The sequence below is a fragment of the Oncorhynchus nerka genome, linkage group LG18 (assembly GCF_034236695.1).
Source record: "Oncorhynchus nerka isolate Pitt River linkage group LG18, Oner_Uvic_2.0, whole genome shotgun sequence".
In the NCBI taxonomy this organism is placed as follows: domain Eukaryota; kingdom Metazoa; phylum Chordata; class Actinopteri; order Salmoniformes; family Salmonidae; genus Oncorhynchus; species Oncorhynchus nerka.
Window position 1 is genome coordinate 55924328 of NC_088413.1, and position 21841 is coordinate 55946168.

The following is a 21841-nucleotide window of genomic DNA, read 5'->3' on the forward strand; positions in this document are numbered from 1 at the left end:
GAGAGCCCTCATCTCTCCCACAGAGACAACATTATTGTATGGGATGCCCAGATGGTAGAAAGAGGCTGTGGATAGTGACATGGCTGTTATTGTCTTTTTCCTATTTAGGAAAATGTACATCCTTCGTCCTCTCTCCTCTGTGACTCGGAAACAGATAAGTGGTCGAGGAGTGTCCATTTGTGAGTAGGCAAACAGAAGAGTGGAATCCCCTTCTCGATAGCCACCTTTCATTGAGGATAGTCAGGTGTATCCTACCAGAGTCCTTTGCAGAAGAGTTTCGATAGGTGAGAGGGGCAGAGGAGAGGATGCAGCAGTTGAGCAAACCAAATAAGAAAAAAGGCCATTGTGAGGCACTTTTAGTGTCATTCCTCTAGCTGCCTGGTGAAATACAAACAGACGTGGTGTGTGTCAGTGGTGGATGGTGTCACTTTATAGTAATGGTTGGAAGATAATTAATGGATTGGTCTCAAACACATTAAACACCTGATTGTCCATGTGTTTGATACCATTCCATTCATTATGAGCCATCCTCCCCTCACTACAAGTCTAAGTAATGTGCAGTTCTGGATATCAGATGAGTGTTTCCCAATGTGGGGGACAAATTATATAACCTAGGTGCTATCCTAATGTCAATCTGTTTTGTGACCCCTGCCCTCCCTCCCTTGGTTGCGTGATCGCATACTGCTGGTGAACTGTGGACTGCAGTGAGGCTGTCTAGTAGCAGGTGGCCTAGCTGGCTGCTAGTGCAGTTTGAGTGTGTAAGCACTGCAGGCAAGGTACAGCAAGTGTTCCAAAACATTCAGCAAGGTTGACCAATGCTTCGCTTGCATCAACATGCCTCACTGCAGAAGAAAATATATTTTATCTTGGGCCAGTGGTTGCATGTTTTCACTGTTCCTGACAACCTTGGCAGCACAGATTGGAAACTTTGCTGAATGTCTTCAGTGCTTAGAAAAACACACCTCACCACGTCTACATAATATACAGAACCAACAGGGCTGAGGTAATGCAGAGAAAGGACACAAAAGAAAGTCCCTTCAACATGGTAAAAACTAGAGCCATTTCAAAGTGAAACCACACAGACACTAAGTGACCAAAAATTACATCTCTTTATTGAAATTGTTAAAAATGGACTGGAGTGGACAGTCAATTTGATTGTTTTAATTAGCTCACTAGATTCTTTTGATTAATTCACTCATACAGATCCGAGCCTCATAGAATGAACATCCTCATCATAGAATGAACATCCTCATCATAGATTGAACCCAACCATTAAAATGGACATACATTTTTTGGGGTTGTAAAAAAATTACCTACCATGTCAAAACTGCATAAAAATGGTCATTTCAAACAAATAACTGAATCAAGAGATTTTCAGGTGGACACAAAGAAATCTCAGTTTCACAAACATTTCTAATATTAAATACAGTTCAATATAAATATTTATTTGGTCTATAAAAAGATGATTCTGTAAAACAAGCAATTTGACATGGACATTTGTTGTAGCCATGTCAAAAATCATCACAAATACTGCATCTGTAAGATTTGTTCATGCAAATATATCTTATAAAATGCAGTTTGACAAATTAAGAACTAAGGACCAAATGCTTCAAATTAAAATGAGAAGCAAAAGGGAAACAAGTAACAGTGAAAACATGGATAACTGTTTCAAACATCTTCTGTTTGAACAAAGTACTAAAGTATTAATGACAATCAACCTAATCTGCAGTTACAAGTGCAAAGGCAAACGCACAGTTTTTAATATAATTAAAATGGAATTGAAATAGGTTGAACCCAACAACACTTTTACATGTCTCTCACCACTCTCCAATTCAATGGCTACAACAAACATGAAAGGTTACAACTCCTTCCTGAAACACAGTAAAGGCACTAGGGTAGTAAGAACAGAGTTCTACTTAAGCCACAGTACAGCTACATTACTGAACCCGTTTCATTTGGTAGAAAAGTTGAAAAGAAACAATGATCACATCACCATTTGAATGGAAAGTCATTAGGAATATCTTGGAAAACGTCACATCTTCATCTTGAAACTAAATGCTTTGAAATAAGACATAGATAACACAACCCAACAATTAACCATAGAATTTCTTACATTTATTTAAAATAGTTTCTGATTATTAAGATTCACTTCAGAATTCTGAGGCCTTCAGTATAGAAATAACTACTGTAATCAGCATCAGGAAGATGCCCCCCCCCAATACACACGTAAATATTGGACTATAAATGATGCCTTCCTATAGGATACTTATGCTAAAAAAAATAGACATACTCTACTGCTGTTAACTTTATGTTCGTAATCTTATATTTTCTTATTGTTGTTGCATTGTCGAGAAGGAACACACATGCAAGTAAGCATTTTGTTAGACGACGAATACCATGCGTATCCCGCACATACAACTAATAACACTTGAAACTTGAGTTATCTGCATCGATCTAATGAACTTATCATTCCTCAATCTGCAGGGAGGCTTCCTGGCCAAGACAAAACGGTAGTGCTAAATTAACTGACTGTCTAGGTCCAACCACACTGTTTATTAGAGGATCAGAATGATGTGCTCTATTTTAGTCCAAGTTTATTATCATATCAGAGCCCTGTACTGTCTTTTCACAATAACCACAAAAATGACCTTCCTTCTCACTGAAATGGAAGGAGACAAGCACAAATAAAACACAAACTCTCACACGCAAGACAAGGCCACAACACAGCTGTCTCCTGAGCGCTTCCGGTCAACAGTGGCCAGTAAAAGACAGACAGACCAGCAAATGGACAGGGCAACAACAACAGTGCATTGTGGAAACAGTGCATTCCCAGCTAGCTCATAAAATTCTGAGAACCCCTACGTTTCTTAGAGTTTGGTGAGAGCGTGGTTGTCCTATGATTATTTTGCATACAACCTTCCCACAACTTTCTGAGAATGGTGCTTCATAGTTGCTTGGCTTAGGAACATTCACATCACATTTAAATAAGTTGACAAAAAAAGTAATTCTCTTGGTATTTCATTACTTTAACAGAACGTTTCCTAAGAGTTCAAACATGGTTACATTTCAATTGAATGTTTATAATGTTCTAGGAATGTTCTCCAACTGGTTTGACATGGGGAATGTTCTGAAATAGTTCAGAGAACATTAAGAAACAACGTTCTTCAGTGGGAATTTCAGTACTTCAGCATAACCTTTTCTACAAGTTTCCTCATGGTTCTATTTAAAGTCACGTTCTCAAATTGTTCCGAGAACATTAAGAAAACTTTACATAAAAACCACAAGAAAACATTCAGAGAACGTTCTAAGAATGTTATTAAAAAAAACATACATTCCGTTTTCAGCATCAACAAAACTGCCTCTATCCTCCACCTTGTTAAGTTTGCTCAGGTGTGTTGGTCGCACCCACTAATTGGCCACACCTGATCTTAATGCTTGTTTCCTTTGAAATGGGGTCTGTTTGAATAGACTACAATTAATAGCTTTATATACAAAAGAAAAAGGCATACTAGCTCCATCCTGGTGGCGCAGTGGACTAAGTCCATGGATAGAGATCAGAATTTTATAGGTTTGAATCTCACTAATGTGGTCAAAATAAAACGTTTTTTACATGATTAATGCCTCAGGATATTCCTTTCCATGTGTCCTATCCATGCTTGGAGTTTAAAAAAAAGTTTACCCACTACAAGCTAGCATTGTTAAGGAAGTTATTAAAAAAACTCAAAATAGCATATCATTTCTGTTCTCAGAGCGTTAATGAAACCTCCCAGGAAAACATAAGGAACCAGAGTAAAATGTTTTCAGAACCTCCATGCAACCTAAAAATAAAAGTTCCCAGAACAGGCAAAACTTTCCCTTCTGTTCTCAGAATGTTTTTAAAAAAAAACTTCCGTTTTAACAGTCAGGAAACGCATAGCTTCGTTCCCAAAAACACACGTTCCCACCACTTACAAGGAACAAAATGTGCTAGCTGGGTTTCTATTAGAACAGTACTATAGACATCTATATATCATATTTATTCCATAATCACACTAGGATGTACAGTATAGCTTTCTTATCAAGCCTCTGCCCCTGTGGGCCAAGATACAGTTGTTATGACAGTTGGTCCAGGAACAATATTGTTTTTCCAATAATAGATATATCTACAGTATACCTATATCAGTGTGATCAGCACAGCAATGGGCTCCAGTCCTTTCAGTCTTTTCTCTGCTAGTGGGAAACTGCTGGCATTCTTCCGGTCAGTGCTATTCTTTTGTTAAAAACAATCAAAAACAAATCAATTAGCCAGACAAAATAACAATGCTATGATAGTATACCTATACTATATTATGTACCTCATTAAAGCAGTGAAAGCCTTGGTCACTTCTGGAAAGAGATATAGTAAGAACACTGAGGTAAGAGTAACTTTACACTCTTCAGTGCCTGTGGATCTAGTCCAGTCACTATGGACTTGGAACAAAGGAAGGATGCAAAGGAAGGTAGAGAGCGAGTACGGTTGGGGGGACACGACGAAGAGAGTGCTAGTCAAAGAAACAAGGGGATGAAACATACAGTGAGAGAAAAGAGTTGCCAGTGTTCATTAAAGTACAACTGGAAGATAAACTGTCTAGCTTAGTTACTGTTGAGGGGCTTTCCATGTGAAATCCCTCTGTGAATGCAAGTAATGTTTCTGAACGAAAGACGTCCAGAACCTGCATTTAAGCAGAATTTAGCTCCTATAGTTATTTACCCTTGGGGTTGGTGTTATCTCCTCTAATCCTCCCTTGGCCCCTCCAAACACGAGACCCGCAGGAAGTGATTCCGTGCAGTCAGGTGCATCCCCTCCTATAAAACAGGAAGTTCCTCACTGTGTGTCTGAGCCAAGTCCTCCTGACGCTCAAAACAATCCCACTTTTAACCCTCTGACTTATAGGGGCTAATGTCCTGTCCTCTATATATCCCACAGTGACACCACTGCATCATGTGCCTAGCCCCAGTCATGGCTTTTCTCTCATCAGTACAGAGTAAAAATCTATTTATTCAAACCTCAACAGATCATCTTCAATAATAATAGATAAAAAGAGCCCTTTAGAAAAATAGATAAGAGAACACAACGAGGACGCAGACTGAAATTATCGGATTAGAATTGAATCCTCATGTTCTCCCAAGTACAAAAAAGCAGGGAAAGTATTTTAAATAAATACTCAGGATAGACTATGTATATACGGTTGGGGAAGGGGTGACTAATAATAGAGAGAGAATTATTAGTCTAGTTGATCCATAACTTGCTCTGATGCCCAAAATCATTAGTGCGTTTTCTTTCAAATTGAGACCATAAAATGGGAAATTAAGATAAACAGAGGTCAAATTCTGATTGACAAAAAACAATTGAAGTAAGATAAAGCGAATAGGATTTAGTAATCAGTGCTGACATCCTGTCAAATCTGTCTATAGGAGTTCCCTGATAAGAGGTTTCTGTCATTAGAACTGGCAGGGACAAAGGTTAGTGGTATAGGAGGTGGATGTACAGGATATGTAAGGTGTGAATTTCCCATGTTCCTATGGGCTTGGTTTTAGATGAGCAGGGGTGAGGACAGGGGACTGGGGGATCCACAGGGCTCTCTCATCAGGACAGCTGCAGGTAGGTGAAGAGCTGGGGCACCAGGAAGAGGGTGCTGAAGCCCACCATGCTGTACACAATGTACCTGTAGGGCAGCTCCACCTCCATGTGCTGCCGGGCCTTTCTTACGTCTCCACTGGGGATGCCAAAGATACGGCAGGCCAGAGGGATGGTGATGGCCTTCATGAGGGCTCTGATGGCCAGCAGCACCAGGACGCCCAGACACATCCTCAGCATGGCTACGGCCAGCAGGGCAGCACTGAGAGCCGGGGGGGTTAGGGGCAGCTGGTCCAGCGGGGGGTCGGGCATCAGGCCAAGATAGTGGTTAAGGTGGGAGGCTAGGGCCACGCCAGCACCAGTGCCCAGGATTTGAGCGGTATCGCCCCGTGAGGTGCTCCAGGTGTCCAGGGTGAAGGAGAAGAGGCCCATGCCCAGGTGCAGGGAGATGATGATGAGGGGGGCGTAGCGGTATGTCAGGTTGAAGTTGTCAATCACGTCCAGTGCTGGCCGGAATACCACCAGGATCAGGAGGCTGTACAGGAAGCCAGCAATGACATCCTAGAAAAAAAACAACATGAAGAACTTAGCAAAGTATACACTATACAGACAGCACTCCTTAATAAATGCATATAATCTTAACAATGCTTTAAATCATGTGAGTAATGTATGACAGATTTTCAAGTCTTGCTTAACCTGAGTTTTTTTATTTGAAAATGACACAATAGAGGAAGACATGGGGTTGTCACAGCAACAAAGTCAGAAGGTCTGCTTATCCGACCAGATCAGTTGAGGGAGTGTGATGATGTCGGTTTGTGGGAAATGCCTCATTTTCTAAATGGCATATCTCGAGTTCAAGTTTGAGGACAAAATAACAATATAAATACATACAGGAACAAGAATTGCAAACGTCATTAAAATGTGCCACCAGAGACCCTGGGTTCGCGCCCAGGCTCTGTCGTAACCGGCTGCGACCGGGAGGTCCGTGGGGCGACGCACAATTGGCCTAGCATCGTCTGGGTTAGGGAGGGATTGGCCGGTAGGGATATACTTGTCTCATCGCGTACCAGCGACTCCTGTGGCGGGCCGGGAGCAGTGCGTGCTAATCAAGGTAGCCAGGTGCACGGTGTTTCCTCCGACACATTGGTGCGGCTGGCTTCCGGGTTGGATGCGCGCTGTGTTAAGAAGCAGTGCGGCTTGGTTGGGTTGTGTATCGGAGGACGCATGACCTTCAACCTTCGTCTCTCCCGAGCCCGTACGGGAGTTGTAGCGATGAGACAAGATAGTAGTTATTAAAACAATTGGATACCATGAAATTGGGGAGAAAAAGGGGTAAAATAAAAAAAATACAAATAAATAAACAAACCAAAAAAGTTAAGGAAGTTATTAAAAACCTCAAAATAACAATTTCTGTTTTCAGAGCATTAATAAAACCTCCCAGTAAAACTTCAGGAATCAGAGTAAAACATTCTCAGAAACTCCCTACAACCTAAAAATAAAACTTTTCAATTCCAAGATTTTTCGTCTTTTCACACCACTTCGAACCTAAATCCAATGACATGGCGACATTGTTGTTGTTGATTTCACATTTGCTGACAACTCAACCAAAATGAAATCAAAAATAGATGTCGAAATGTCGTCTGTGCCCACTGGGCATAGATCATCCTACCTCTACCCCGCTCTTCATGCTGTCAGTCATTAACCCACCCTGGCCTACACGTGTCGACCACAGTCATGTCAAAGTCATTCCACATTCACGTGTTGGCACTTGGCAGCCTCTCTGTGTGACCTCAAGTGGTAAAATCACTGCAAGGCCACATGTTACAATCAAAGGGACTTTCAGAGCTCCAGAGGCGAGATAGAGCTATTTCACTGTGTGCCTCTGGCCTAAGAAGCACTTTCAGACAAGCTTCTATTTCCACTACTGACAAGGTTTCTGTTAGGGAAATGTGGCAACGGACAACATGACTGGGAAGATTTTAATTTACCACCATTTGAGAAATTTACCAGACCCATATGCATTGGCTGCAAAACCCAGTAGGGTCCACCAGCGGTGCCCAAGAATTATAAATCACATTTAGAGAACGGTAATCCATCTTAACATCTAATGCGTCTTAATATAAAAATAAATTCCAACAATCTACTCTTCCATAATCACCAATCCTTGGTGTGAAAGAGCAATGGAAGTTATAGGCCTACTGCTGCATTGGCCTGTGGGCTATGAGTTCCATGCGCTCATTTCTTTAGCCGCCAATCATTAATTACCGTGTATCAATGTGTATATGGCAGATGCTGGTGATCTCTCATTATGTATCAATGTGTATATGGCAGATGCTGGTGATCTCTCATTATGTATCAATGTGTATATGGCAGATGCTGGTGATCTCTCATTATGTATCAATGTGTATATGGCAGATGCTGGTGATCTCTCATTATGTATCAATGTGTATATGGCAGATGCTGGTGATCTCTCATTATGTATCAATGTGTATATGGCAGATGCTGGTGATCTCTCATTATGTATCAATGTGTATATGGCAGATGCTGGTGATCTCTCATTATGTATCAATGTGTATATGGCAGATGCTGGTGATCTCTCATTATGTATCAATGTGTATATGGCAGATGCTGGTGATCTCTCATTATGTATCAATGTGTATATGGCAGATGCTGGTGATCTCTCATTATGTATCAATGTGTATATGGCAGATGCTGGTGATCTCTCATTATGTATCAATGTGTATATGGCAGATGCTGGTGATCTCTCATTATGTATCAATGTGTATATGGCAGATGCTGGTGATCTCTCATTATGTATCAATGTGTATATGGCAGATGCTGGTGATCTCTCATTATGTATCAATGTGTATATGGCAGATGCTGGTGATCTCTCATTATGTATCAATGTGTATATGGCAGATGCTGGTGATCTCTCATTATGTATCAATGTGTATATGGCAGATGCTGGTGATCTCTCATTATGTATCAATGTGTATATGGCAGATGCTGGTGATCTCTCATTAGTTGACATTTAGGTTATTATCATTTTCATTCAGATTTTTAGAGTAACCAGTTGACAATGATTTTGAGAAACAAAAGCGTTATTAATGAAGTTAAATTGTTCCACGAAAATGCGCATATGAAAATCATAACTGGCATGCAGAACATACTAATAGGTAGGATACATTGTTTGTTTCCCCAAACTTTAAACTCAAGTGCCGCCTATGAAGTCTTTATAAAATAATTGACTCCATGTTTCCATTGTGGGATTTTGCCTATAGGTTACTTTGAAGTGAGGTAAAACATGCCTCATAACATGAAATAGAACATTCAGGTTTCAAACCAGTAAGTAGCCTAAAAATGTATACTACCTCCAGCCTGCATTGTAAAGGAGTGGGTGATGTGCTAATAGCCTGTTGCCTACACTTGAATGGGAGATTACTTCAATTACATGTTGAGAAGGGGGAAAAATAGCTCTTTTTAATTGTGCACCAACCGTTTTTAACACACTATTACATTTAGAAGTGTTGTGCAATTAATGGTCTTATAAAAGCACATGTTTTACTCCAGCAGCAACCAGCTGAGGAGATGCAGGAGAATTCCAGCTCAAAATAGGCTCTGTATGTATGATAGTTGTGTTGGATAAATAAGAAACATGATGACTAATGAAAATACACACAGACCAATTTAATTCCACAAATTGCAAATGAACCTATAGTCCGATAAACATGACAGTGAAATTGATTTCCATTAATGAATAAAAAGCATTATTTTGGAATGGGATTTTTTTTCTTTCGGTCATTTTGGCCGGCAACGGTTTTATTTCTCGGCTTTTCTTTTGTTCGTTTTTTTGTCCCGGCAAACTGAAAACCTGTTACAGCCTCTCACAGTAACCTATGTACCCATAATTAGTATCAATACTTGTCCATAGAAGTTCAATATTTAATTTCAAATGCAGGGACTTAAAAAATAAATCACAATATCCTTCAATGTCGGCTTTACCAGGCATGCCTCATCAGTACCAGGAGAAAATGGTCTCTGGTCCAAAGTTTGACTGTTAACTGTGAAGTCCACGAAAAGAAAAGTAGCAGGAAATATTCCATAGATGGGGTCACTAGAGTTTATATCCTTATCAATGCCCTTGTAATGATTTATCACCTTCTGTCTTTTAATCATTAAGAATTAGTCTCTCATTGTGAATGCTATCACTAGTCTGTCCCAACCGTTGGTCTCCATTGGTCCAACTAGGCTAAACTCAGACACCCTGAAAATGTAGCTTGTGCTGACACTACACTAGCATTAATCTAGTGCTACTCAGTGCTCTCTCTAACTCCAGCCAAACCAGCACTCATAAAGCCTATAGAGAGAAATACCATGAACTGTGGCATACAACCCACAGAATCATTTATGACATAGGTCCTACATTGCCTACCATTACAGAAAGCCTGGGAGGAGGATAGAGAATAGACAACTCTTGGTCTCTTGTATTACCTCTTAGATCCTAAATGACTTAATAGGATCAGCTATCAAGCCTCATTAGTTCCAATGACCATATATTCCCAGCTTAATGAGAGACAGGCCTGGAGGACCAACCTTTGTTAGCCTCTCAGATGGTGGAGAAGATGCTGGCATATCTACAGTAATTCCTTTAGCTACATTTCAAACCATTCCTGTGTAGGAAAAGAGGGGGAAGCGTATTCATTGAGCGAGATAATATTTTAAGTTGATACAGAACCCATTAAGCAGTGAAGCCTGGCAGTGGTCAGAGACCACAAATGGATGTTCTACACTCCAGCAGACCCCAGAAAACAGTTTCTGATATAATGTCCCAACATTTAGCCCCATTAACAGCGTTAGCTCTGCCATTAAAGGCTTATATGAGCTGGAAACAAGCCCCCCCATGTCCTGTACAGAGAGACACAGATCAACAGTGTACATGAGGGGGTCAGTGAAGCTATAGAGAAGGAGGAGAGAGGCTACACAGGGTTACTGCCTTGGGCTGGGTAACTACTAACTCCCTTGCCTGTGCCTAGTTGACTGCACTGCATCAGTCCATCAGTCAACTCCCTGAGACATGATACAGGCATCACCAAAGCAACAGTTGCCCGTGCGACCGGCAGTCAAACGCAACATTGCAGCCAACCAGGTCAATGACATCATACCAGTAAGCGACGACAACATCACCCCTTGGGACTTAATTGGAGCTGTGGAAACAAACGCACACGTTTTGAAAAACACAGACACTGTCACACTCAAACAGCCAGCGAGTCAAACATGCACAGTTCTGTCTCTCTGGTGCTTAGATGTAGAAATGGAGGCCAACAGAGGCAGGTCCATATTAGGACAGACAGCATGCCTCATCGCTACTAGTCTCACTCTCCAGATGGGCCTTACTGCCTGCCTGCCACATCTGAGCTGTGTGTTCTATTACATAAGAGGAAAAAAAACATTTTGGGATAAAAAGGTTGGAGAAAATACTAAAAATGGCCTTTACTTTCTTCTTCAAAGAAAGTTTCAGGATAAATACTCATACCCTGATGACAGCATTGCCGCTTATAGGACAGATGGGTCTGCACTGTAGACCTTAAGGCACTACACAAAGGCAAATATAAATCTGTAATGTTCTCATTTCCCTAAAGCCCAGTGGCAGACTGAGACTAAACAGGTCTGCCAGGATGCCCATGGAGTTGTGTGGTAGACGACACAGAGTGGAGTAGTGTTTATAAACGGTGCCTGAATGCATCCCATAGTAAACCACTGTTTGAATCAAATGCATTTATTTTAGTATCTTTCTGTTGCTGGTACTAGTTATTTCTCCACTGGTTCCTGTTATGGGAGATTGGCGATAGTCCCTATGATCATAGAGGAGTAACCTAGAATTTGTTAAATTACCAACAAAAACCTCTCTCATGTTGTCCCAACTTCTAGCTGGAAGTAGTTGAGGGCCACCAGCACCAGCCTTTGTGGGTATGTGGTATAGAGAGACCACCTCCATAGACCAACATGTTGCCTGCCCTGTGGAGGTCAGAACCCCTCTTCCGGCTTACCAGACCACCAGCTTTGTATCTGATAAGCCCTCTCTTCCCTGAAATGCCTATAATCATTTGATCTACTGCAGAATCACTATGCTCTCCCGTCCCAAAGAAATCATCATTTTTTGCAGTGTTGTAAGTGTCCAATACAGGCCTCTACTGAGGTGTCTATAACCTACAGGCAGTCCGGGAGAAGACACTAGAGTAGAGCCAGCGCCTGACACAAAGCTCAGGACAAGGTGACTTTACAGTTTAGATACTGTTTCACATAGGTTAGGTATCAAATTCAAGTGCTTTCAAGACATGCCAGCAGTGAACAGTCCTGAATCAACTAGCTGAGTGGTTGACAGTAGAAGTCGACCGATTCTGATTTTTCAACGCCGATACTGATTATTGGATGACCAAAAAAAGCCGATACCGATGAAATCGGACCATTTTTTATATAGATATTTGTAATAATGACAATTACAACAATACTGAATAAACACTTATTGTAACTTAATATAATACATAAATAAAATGTATTTTGTCTGAATTAAATAATGAAACATGTTCAATTTGATTTAAATAATGCAAAAACACAGTGTAAAAAAGCTAACGTTTAAGTTCCTTGCTCAGAACATATGAAAACATATGGTGGTTCAATACTCCCAGTTCTTCAATATTCTCAGTTAAGAAGTTTTAGGTTGTAGTTATTATAGGAATTAAGACGCGTCGTCTATTTCTCTCTATACCATTTGTATTTCATATACCTTTGACTATTGGATGTTCTTATAGGCACTTTAGTATTGCCAGTCTAATCTCGGGAGTTGATAGGCTTGAAGTCATAGACAGCGCTGTGCTTCAAGCATTGCTAAGAGCTGCTGGCAAACGCAGTAAAGTGCTGTTTGAATGAATGTATACGAGCCTGGTGCTGCCTACCACCGCTCAGTCAGACTGCTCTATCAAATATCAAACCATAGACTTAATCATAATATAATAAACACAGAAATACGAGCCATTGGTCATTAATATGGTCAAATCCGGAAACTATAATTTTGAAAACAAAACGTTTATTCTTTGTGAAATTCGGAACCGTTACCTATTTTATCGAACGGGTCACAACCCTAAGTCTAAATATTGCTATTACATTGCACAACCTTCAATGTTTATGTCAAAATGATGTACAATTCTGGCAAATGAGTTCACAGTTCGCAACGAGCCAGGCGGCCCAAACTGTTGCATATACCCTGACTGTTTGCACTGAACGCAAGAGAAGTGACAATTTCCCTAGTTAATATCGCCTGCTAACATTAATTTCTTTTAACTAAATATGTAGGTTTAAAAAAATATACTTCTGTGTAACGATTTAAAAAAAGGCATTGATGTTTGTGGTTAGGTACATTTGTACAACGATTGTGCTTTTTTCGCGAATGCCCTTTTGTGAAATCATCACCCGTTTGGCGAAGTTGAAGTAGGCTGTGATTCAATGATAAATTAACAGGCAGCGCATTGATTATATGCAACGCAGGACAAGCTAGATAAACTAGTAATATCATCAACCATGTGTAGTTAACTAGTGATTATTTGAAGATTGATTGTTTTTTAATAAGATAAGTTTAATGCTAGCTAGCAACTTACAGCCACAAGGTCCTTTCGATACTGCACTCGCGTAACAGGTGGTCAGCCTGCTGCGCAGTTTCCTCGTGGATTGCAATGTAATCGGCCATAATCGGCATCCAAAAGGTCGATTACAGATTGTTATGAAAACTTAAAATCGGTCGACCTCTAGTTGACAGCCTGGTTGATATTAGTGTAAATGGCAGGTACCAGCACAAATATGTGAAGTAAGGTAGACTTACCAGGATGGAGTGCATACCCATGTAGATGCGGCTTATGCAGACCAGCACACACCAGCACATTGCCAGAGTGAACCCAAACATGAAGGGGTACTGTAGAGAGAGTAAGAGAGCGATGAGGATGGAGAAAGCATAGATGAAATTATACTTCAATAGAATACGTCAACCCCTGATCTATAGCAGGGGTGTCAAACGCATGGTTTTTGTTTTTCCCTTTGAATTAAAACCTAGACAACCAAGTGAGGGGAGTTCATTACTAATTAGTGAGTAAGTACAAGGGAGAAGCAAAAACCCATTCACTCAGCCCTCTGTGGAATGAGTTTAAAACGTGATATATAGGCATATATACACTTCTCAGCAATGCTCATTGAAATTGATTTGACAGACCTTTGGGATAGTACTCAAAAGAAGGGCGGCTAAACACACATCGTTTAGTCACACGAGGATTATGCATTTTTCTACACAGCATGCCACTTGAGTTATTTTCTTATCAGATGGAGTGCACTTGGTCCATAAAAAGAGAGAGATAAAGGGTGAGGACTGCTGAGGTTTGCACAGAATCCCTGTAACCTCCCCCGGTTGTCCTTACTCCCACTCATCTGGGACTGAAACCTTGAGGGGAAATCAAGATGACTTAATTAACCAGAGTGGAGCCTAAACTTGCTGCAACACACACATCATCATACTGGATTCACAGCACACTACTGGTTCCTCTGCAGAACTGAACACGCATATGGTTGGAGATTTCAGTGTCAAATGAAAAGTAATTAGTCCATCCAGTGAACAATGCCTCTCTGAAGGCTTTACACACAAGAGACTGAGAAACACTAGGGGAACAGAGAGCGAAAGAGGGAGAGAAAAAGCTAATTTGTGTGTGTAGTAGACACAAAGCCAGGCCACACACATAGCCTGCTGCCCTACTGCCTGCCCTCCTAAACTGTCCTGAGGACAGTGCGTGTGTGGGAGCAGAGAGCAGGGGGTTGATGAAATCACAAGCCTTGTGGCGGAAGACTGTCCAAACAGCCCTGTCAACACATTAACTATCTGTTGAGGGGCCCCACAGGGCCACATCCATGTTAACATGCTCATTTGGTTTGGAAGCCCACTGACAGACCTCTTATGCTCTGGTGTGTGGTCATACTGTAGCTAAGTCAGGCAAACATTTATGGAGGTGGTGTTTGTACAGCACTATGCTGTGTGCAGCTTGTGGTTCACTGGCCGCTTGTTATTGAGAAGGATCTCTGCTGAGCTTGTAGCTCTGTGATCACTTGGTGGTGGTGGATCCCTACATTACTCAGTTGAGATGCTGACAGAGACGGGACTGGATTTTCAGTGCAAAGTCTACAGCAGCTTTCTGTGTTATATCAACAGAGCCAAAATAAAAGGTCACATCTGTAAACATGGTTTGAATGGTTGTCCTCCCGACCAGGCCTGTAGCAGCCTATTGCCAGGGAAATGTTTTTCTCCATGTATTAGATCTGTCCCACAGAGGACCTTGGTTGCCTCTCCCTCTGGCTGTCCTCTTACTGCCAGCATCTTCATACAGAGAGACATCTGGCTCTAATTACTCGTGCAGGGCCGGAAAGACTGATGGGAGGGGGTCTGCAGCACATCCCAAATACTTGAACTGCTCAGGCAAGTCAGCGGCAGGCATTCCGCATGAAGACTACGGCATGCCAGAGCAAGTCAGAGAGAGAACTGTAAGGGCGATACAAAAACAGCCTAATGAAAGAGCATGATAGGCCTATCATGTTGAGAGGACTGTCTTTTTGAGTCAAATCTGAAACAACACAATGGCTGGGCCCGTGGCATAACTCTAGTGCTGAGGCAAAAGATGTGAATGGCTTATCTGATGACCTACAGGAGGCTTGGTTCCTCTCTTATCTCCAGGCAAACATATAGTGAGCAGTGCACATACATCAATCCCTCCCCTGCACTCATGGTATGATTCAAACAGCATCATCGTCGCCTCTGAAATGATTCTCCAGCAGAGCTCTTTAGAACTCGGCTGCCAGAAGGAGTAGGTCAAACTCGGCAACTCTTTTCCCAACGTTGCTGTAAGTAAGAGTTCTCTATCAGCTAACCTGGTAAATTAAAAGTTAATGAGTAATAATAAGAGTAGAGACCATATGGCCAGGTGTATATGTAGACCTTACAGACTATTATGTCAACATTTGCATACTGTACGAGGAAACAGGGAATGTATGGGAGGGATGTAGCCTACAGGCAGCGTAGGGGAAGAAGGCAGTGCACTGTCAAGGTAATGACAGTGGAGCCATGAAGCACTCCTTTCTTTCCTTTGGCTCTTTCATGCTTCGTGATGATTTGGTATGAGACAACGAGTAATAAGGCCAGGGGCTAACAAAAGACTATAAAAATGAGCACTGACTGTGGGAGTAATGCAATATCTTCTGCTACTGCACACTGAAAGGAATCATGTCTGAGACACTGTAGAACTCTCTGTTATAATTGTATAATTAACCCTTAGTCTAGCTAGGCTGCTTGGGGGAGATTGAAGTTCAATGTTTTGTCCCCCCCAAAAATTACACTTCACAAGTGACAATAACATCAATAAATAAATCCATAGAACAAGGGCTTCATATTTGCATGACTGTCAGCTGAAGCAGCCTTGAGGACATTTGACCCTTACAACTGTAACAAGTTGATGACGCCACTTACAGTGGGGTTACTAAGAGGAACTTGATGTTGAAACTTGATGTTTTCCTCAATAGCTGCCAGTTCCATGAAAACACTGCCAAGTGGGGAAGCAATTTGATCAAACTGTGCATTGATACTTCCTCCTAACTGAAAACAACACAGCAAAACTTTACCTCCCAACGGCCATAGGTCAGCAGTAACAGTGAGAAGGGAATGGCCGTGCCTGACATGGCGTGTGTAGAGGGCATACTGTACTCAGAGTTGTAGAACATCTCCACCTTGACCACGGGCGGTGAGGCTGGCCTGGACGATCGAATGACATCCTTAGTGCTCTGGCCAAGGTACATGACCCAAACCCAGATGGCGATCAGACGCCGGCTTACATAAGCGTCCACGTTCCATATGATAAACGGGAAGAAGGTGATGTAAAACAGCTCGTTGCCCAGCTCAGTTCCTAAGGTGAACAGGTAGTACAAAAACTTGTTCTCGATTAAAAACTCCTGGCCCACATCGCCTGTCAAGGAATTTTTGCGCAGCGGCTTGACAGTAGTCTTAGGACCGGGGTCCTCACTAAGCCGTTCATCAGGTGTCTCAGAGGTGCATTCCACCCTGGACCCGTTGACACCACTTGAGCCGTTTTCTTTGGGGTCCCGTACCCCGACATCACTGGATCTTGCGAGGCGGCAACCGCTCCCGATGTGCCCGGTCGTTTTCCCCGCAGGAGTTACCACTGACCCGTTCTGAGAAACATTGGCTACTCCTTCCTGTTTCAAACTGTTCCCCGGCGAGGTGACTTTTCTCTGCCGGAGACTCTTGGTTTTCTCCCCTTCTCCTCCGTTGACAGTACATTTCTCATTTTCACCCTGGAGATCGCTAATGCTGTTGTTGTGCAAGCGAGCTCGTTCCACTTCTTTGGTCTCTGCTGGGTTCCTTGAAAACGTCCCGCTCACACCGCAAATCTGCTGAAACCGTGCTACATGAATCGGGTCTTGGAGATAATTACAGAGTTGTCCAATTTGCGTTATAATATTGTGTGCCATGTTGATTCAATATAGAGCACTGTGTATTTACTATAAATGAACCGTTCCTATCTAGCTAACGTTAGCCATATAGCAAGCTTCCTATGCTTTCAAGCAGCAGCTCGTGCATCATGAGTTATTGCTCATTCCATATAGCTTATTCCCATAAAATAAACACGTGTATCACGTTTTCCTGTCGAAGGAAGCAACAAGGCCGGTTAAAAGATCAGGTGATACTTTAAAATGTTCGGCAAACACGTTTTAGATGACAGAGCCTTTTTCTCGTAGCTAGTCGTCCTGGAACCTCCGCTATCTGAAGTAGTATCCGGTTAATGATAGATCTATGAAGTGCTCGCGAACGCGCACGCATGGGTGACGCACTCACGATTTCAACGGGACTGTGCTTGTATTCAGGTTAGTGCTTATCGATTCCTTTGGACGTCCCTACTCTAAACCCTAACACGAATCCCTACCCATAACGCGTACGTAACCATAACCCATACAGTAACCATTTAAAACGTAAACTTCAATGCGGTTAGGGACGTCCCTAAGATAGTGAATTCCAAGGACTCTTCTGTTCGCGATTTCGCGGTGATGTGGACGCGCTTCACATTTTAAATAGGGCAAATCATGGGTATTGACCCAAGCTTTTAACTAATCGTTTTAGCTTGTCCCTTTAAATACATTTGCTTCCATAGAGTAGAAGATATACCTATGGATGAATGAAACATCATTATATCCCTGAATTGTCAGAGTCTCTCTTCTATCATAGTCTGACCAGTGGATGCTCTGTAGCTCATCAGAGTAACGTTACAAATAATCACTCCAACACGTAATGGCAGTGTCATCTTAAACACTTTATTTTATAGCATTAGCAATCACCTGAAAAAAGAAAGATTCATGGTGCTACTTAAGTCTTTTGGCAAAATAGCTTATCTTTAATAAGGAATAGGCCTATGTAAATTGTCTTCCAAATATACATTTCATACAGTAAAATATTGTGTTGAAAAGTAGCATTTAAAATTCTATTTTAGTCTGTAGTTTGTAAGATGTTTAACAATAATGGAAAAACAATCCTTACACTGAACACACTCAACTACCGATACTCAATTACAGAAAAAAATGGACAATAGCAAACGATATTCACATTGTTGCACAAATTTTAAAATAAAATAAAAACAAGATAATGAACAGTCAATCTATTCATAAATATGTTATTTACCTTAACATTGTTTGCCTGACACATAAAACTGAGAAATCTGCAGAAAAATATCAAAATTAGCTAGAAAATACAGGGAATTGTTTGACATCAAAGAAAGCAATGTGCCAATGTGCTCTTGCTGAATCAAGTTAGTGTATTCTTGGAGCATGAGTAACAAGCACTAAACAAGGTTATGTCTCTTTGAGAATGAAAATTATTTAATACATTAAAACTGGCACATTCAAGACGAGGCTGTGAAACGGCCTACTGTTCTGCTTTATTTTTCTTGGCCTGAATAGATTCCACCTCAAAACGGGATGCTTGAGCTACAGAGAGCTAATTTAAACAGACAAGAAAATATAAATATTGATGTCAGAATGATGCACAGTACTGAATAGCCAGCCCCAAAATTCACACACTCAACTTGACCACTGGAGGGCAGCAAAATGTTGTAGGAAAGAACACAGGAGGGGGAATTACATGCATCACTATTACACAGAAATGTGTAACAATTGATTCCTCCAGAGAGTTGACTTACACCAAAACCTCTATATCAAATGCATAATGCTTAATTTTTCAACAAATATGCCATCACGAGTTTCATTTGAATGAGTTTTTCCCATATGCATTTCAATCATCTTTTGCAAGCTTCTGATAAGTAGTCTATCATTTAACATTAGGGATATGTTTAGTGAAATGTAATATTTTTCAAATACACAACAGAGTAGTTTGATTGTGGTCACACAAGCATACTAGCAGACATCCAAACCTCCAAACACAAACCTTGTCTGTTTCTCTACACTCTTAGAAAAAAGGGTTCCAAAAGGGTTCTTCGGCTGTCCCCATAGGATAACCCTTTCTGGTTCCAGGTAGAACCCTCAGGTTTTACCTGGAACCGAAAAGTGTTCTACTTGGAATCCCCAAAAATATTTCAAAGGGTTCTCCTATGGGGACAGCTGAAGAACCATTTAAGGTTCTAGATAGCAACTTTTTTCCTTAGAGCGTAATGTAGTGGCAGGGTGCATGACTTGTTCTATATGTATCCCTTAAGGTTCACATGTGCAAAGACCATTAAAACAAATTCCTGCAAGGAATCTCCGTCTCTCACATCAGTTTGTAAAGGCAGTGACGCTGTAACAAAGATGTCCTTAGAAGACAGACCCTGATGTGGACTCTTGCTCTGTTGACCTAGTCAAAAATCACACAGGAGAAGCCGTAGCCTCCCTTTTGGATGTAGATAACGTCAGACTGCAGGATACAGAATGCAGCTCTGAGTGAATAGGGCGTTCTGTCACCGAACCACTCCCTGCCAATTACTTCGATGTGCATGGTCCATATCAAATTTCTTCCCGTACTTTGGCAGCAAGTCACAGTCACCCGTTATCATCCAGTTTGTAGAGCAGGACTTGAGCCCCGTGGCCAGGGGAGATGCTGGGACATGTGCCCAGGCCATAGAGGCATGTGGGGGAGGGGTAGGGAACCAGGTGGTAGTGGGGTATCTCCTCCAACCCAAAGGACTGAGAGCAGCAGTCTGCCACCACCACCTTCACACGTTTCCTGTCTGGGTAGAGCAGCCGCTGCCCGCCTGAGCCCCTGTCACAGGTCCCCTGCCTCTCCTCTTCCTCCTCCACCTCCCCCTCCACCTCCTTCTCCTCATGGTGGATCTTCCTCAGCAGGTTGTTGATGAGCACAGAGCGTCGCAGGTAGGCTTCAGGGTCCTCCAGGAATCTCAGCTTCTCCAAGGAGAGCTTGAGGATGCAGCTGCGGTCCTCCTGACGTATCAGGTGCTGAAGAAAAAGAGGTTGTGATTATGAGACAGACACATCTAAAGTGTCATGTCAGAGGACAACAGATTGATGTCTGAACATGTCAACACAAACAAAGCAGTTCGTACTTTTTGAAAATATCCATGTAGGTCTCCATGTAAATCCTCCTCTTCCGCATATTTCCTCTTGAAGTAGGCAACGTTCGACGTCGTTGAATGGTTTGATCTCTATTCAAGGGAATCGACTGCTTGGAGCACAATCAGGAAAAATGCAATTACAACCTTGATAAAGCTCTCCCTTTGAACACATTAGTGAGGAGAGATTATGTGGTTAGAGGAGTGACACAGATTTATATAACAGCCCCAGCAGTAGTGGAGTCATATCCACGCCACGGTACATTACCTGATGATGACAGCCCAGAGCCACAAATGAGTTGTCTGACTGGGGTCCTGATTGCTTGGGATGTTCTCTGAGCCTCACACATTGCCTTCAGGGGCCTATAGTGGAGGAGAATGAGATATAAAGAGAAAATAACAGATTGGAGAGACACCTGTTTTATTAAAGTTGTAAATCACACACAATATGTTTTCATCTGTATCTCAAAACAACCATTAAAAAATTATTCGGCACAATTTGAAAATGTGGGTTATGTTTTTCTCAGATGTCATCTCACTGCATAGGCTATTTACCATGGCCAGATTAAACAGATTACTTTTTAAATATCAAAGCAGATTTTGGTCTTCTTTCTGCAGCATGTGCTTTGTAGGCGAAGCTGAAATCTTTACAGCCATTGCCATTTCCCCACACAAGGCTATTTACAAAGAAATTGGGTTGAGTACATGCGTGGGTAGTCTGTGTGTATCTGTGTGTGTGTGTGTGCGTGCGTGCGTGCGTGCGTGCGTGTGTGACACAGAGAGAGAGCGAACAGAGAGAACAGAGAGACAGAGACTTTCTGATATTGCACTTATTAGTGAATTTTCAACAGAATGACACCTGCTATAACACATCGTTTCACTCCCACTGCAGTTAGGCACAGTGAAACTGTAATATTCCTATTCAAGGGATCAAACAAAATACCTGTAACACAAATAAGGCATTCACCTGCTTGGACAAAAAATATCATGCAGCTGATTGATCTTAATGATTATGTTGATGATGATGATACCATGCAATGATGATGTCTTAATATTACTTAGCTATCTCTATCAGTTTGGAATGTCACCTATTTGTAAGAATCACCCACACATTTGATCAAATATAATCACATCAAGAAGGAAAATTACCTTATGATGGCGATCTCCAACAGTTCATAAAGCACCTCAGCAAATCAGCAGTCCTTTTATATGTAGGCAGCCTTTGAAGGTAATGCGTTCTTCTGGATGTGTCTGTCCAATGTGTGACCGTCCGTTGCTGCGACATTTACCGTCTGTGCCAATTATCCCGCTCCAAGCTCTGCCTTAAGTTTGCGCTTCACACCCAGTCACCGTATCTTCGTTTTAATAATCCCTTCAGTGTACGAAACACTCCTAGAGTCTTAAAATATCCCTTTCTGTGCAACAAGCAACAACACCATTCTCTCTACAACCTCATTGGTCTTCGCCGAAGCAGATGTTTCCTGTTGCTAGGAGAGTCACTAGGCAATGATGACGCTTCATCATCAGGCTCCATTATTCTCACATCCTCTAAATGTGCTCCTTGGTTCCCCCCTCTCTATCTATACCTGGGTGTCTC

General features: G+C 41.8%; 1 protein-coding gene and 1 long non-coding RNA gene across 2 annotated transcripts; both read right to left on the reverse strand.

The window, feature by feature from the left end:
- Nucleotides 1-1090: 1090 nt before the first annotated feature.
- On the reverse strand, nucleotides 1091-17483 carry LOC115146155 (sphingosine-1-phosphate phosphatase 1). The gene is made up of 3 exons (XM_029688044.2): nucleotides 16298-17483; nucleotides 13470-13559; nucleotides 1091-6157 (listed from the first exon to the last, which is right to left on the reverse strand). The coding sequence occupies exons 1-3, from the start codon at nucleotides 17162-17164 to the stop codon at nucleotides 5606-5608; spliced, it is 1509 nt and encodes a 502-aa protein (XP_029543904.1). The 5' UTR covers nucleotides 17165-17483; the 3' UTR covers nucleotides 1091-5605.
- A 496-nt stretch (nucleotides 17484-17979) lies between these two features.
- LOC115146632 (uncharacterized) lies at nucleotides 17980-21673 on the reverse strand. The gene is made up of 4 exons (XR_003866187.2): nucleotides 21394-21673; nucleotides 20513-20607; nucleotides 20239-20354; nucleotides 17980-20131 (listed from the first exon to the last, which is right to left on the reverse strand). It is a non-coding gene; the product is annotated as an uncharacterized LOC115146632 (long non-coding RNA).
- Nucleotides 21674-21841: the final 168 nt, after the last annotated feature.

Bases quoted from the DNA above. Each gene is read 5' to 3' on its own strand.
- LOC115146155 (XM_029688044.2), bottom strand. From the start codon at position 17,164: ATGGCACACAATATTATAACGCAAATTGGACAACTCTGTAATTATCTC. The intron at 13,560-16,297 runs GTAAAGTTTTGC...CTCTCTCTACAG, and splicing joins TGACCTATGGCCGTTGGGAG to TACCCCTTCATGTTTGGGTT. The intron at 6,158-13,469 runs GTAAGTCTACCT...TTTTTTTTCTAG, and splicing joins TGGGTATGCACTCCATCCTG to GATGTCATTGCTGGCTTCCT.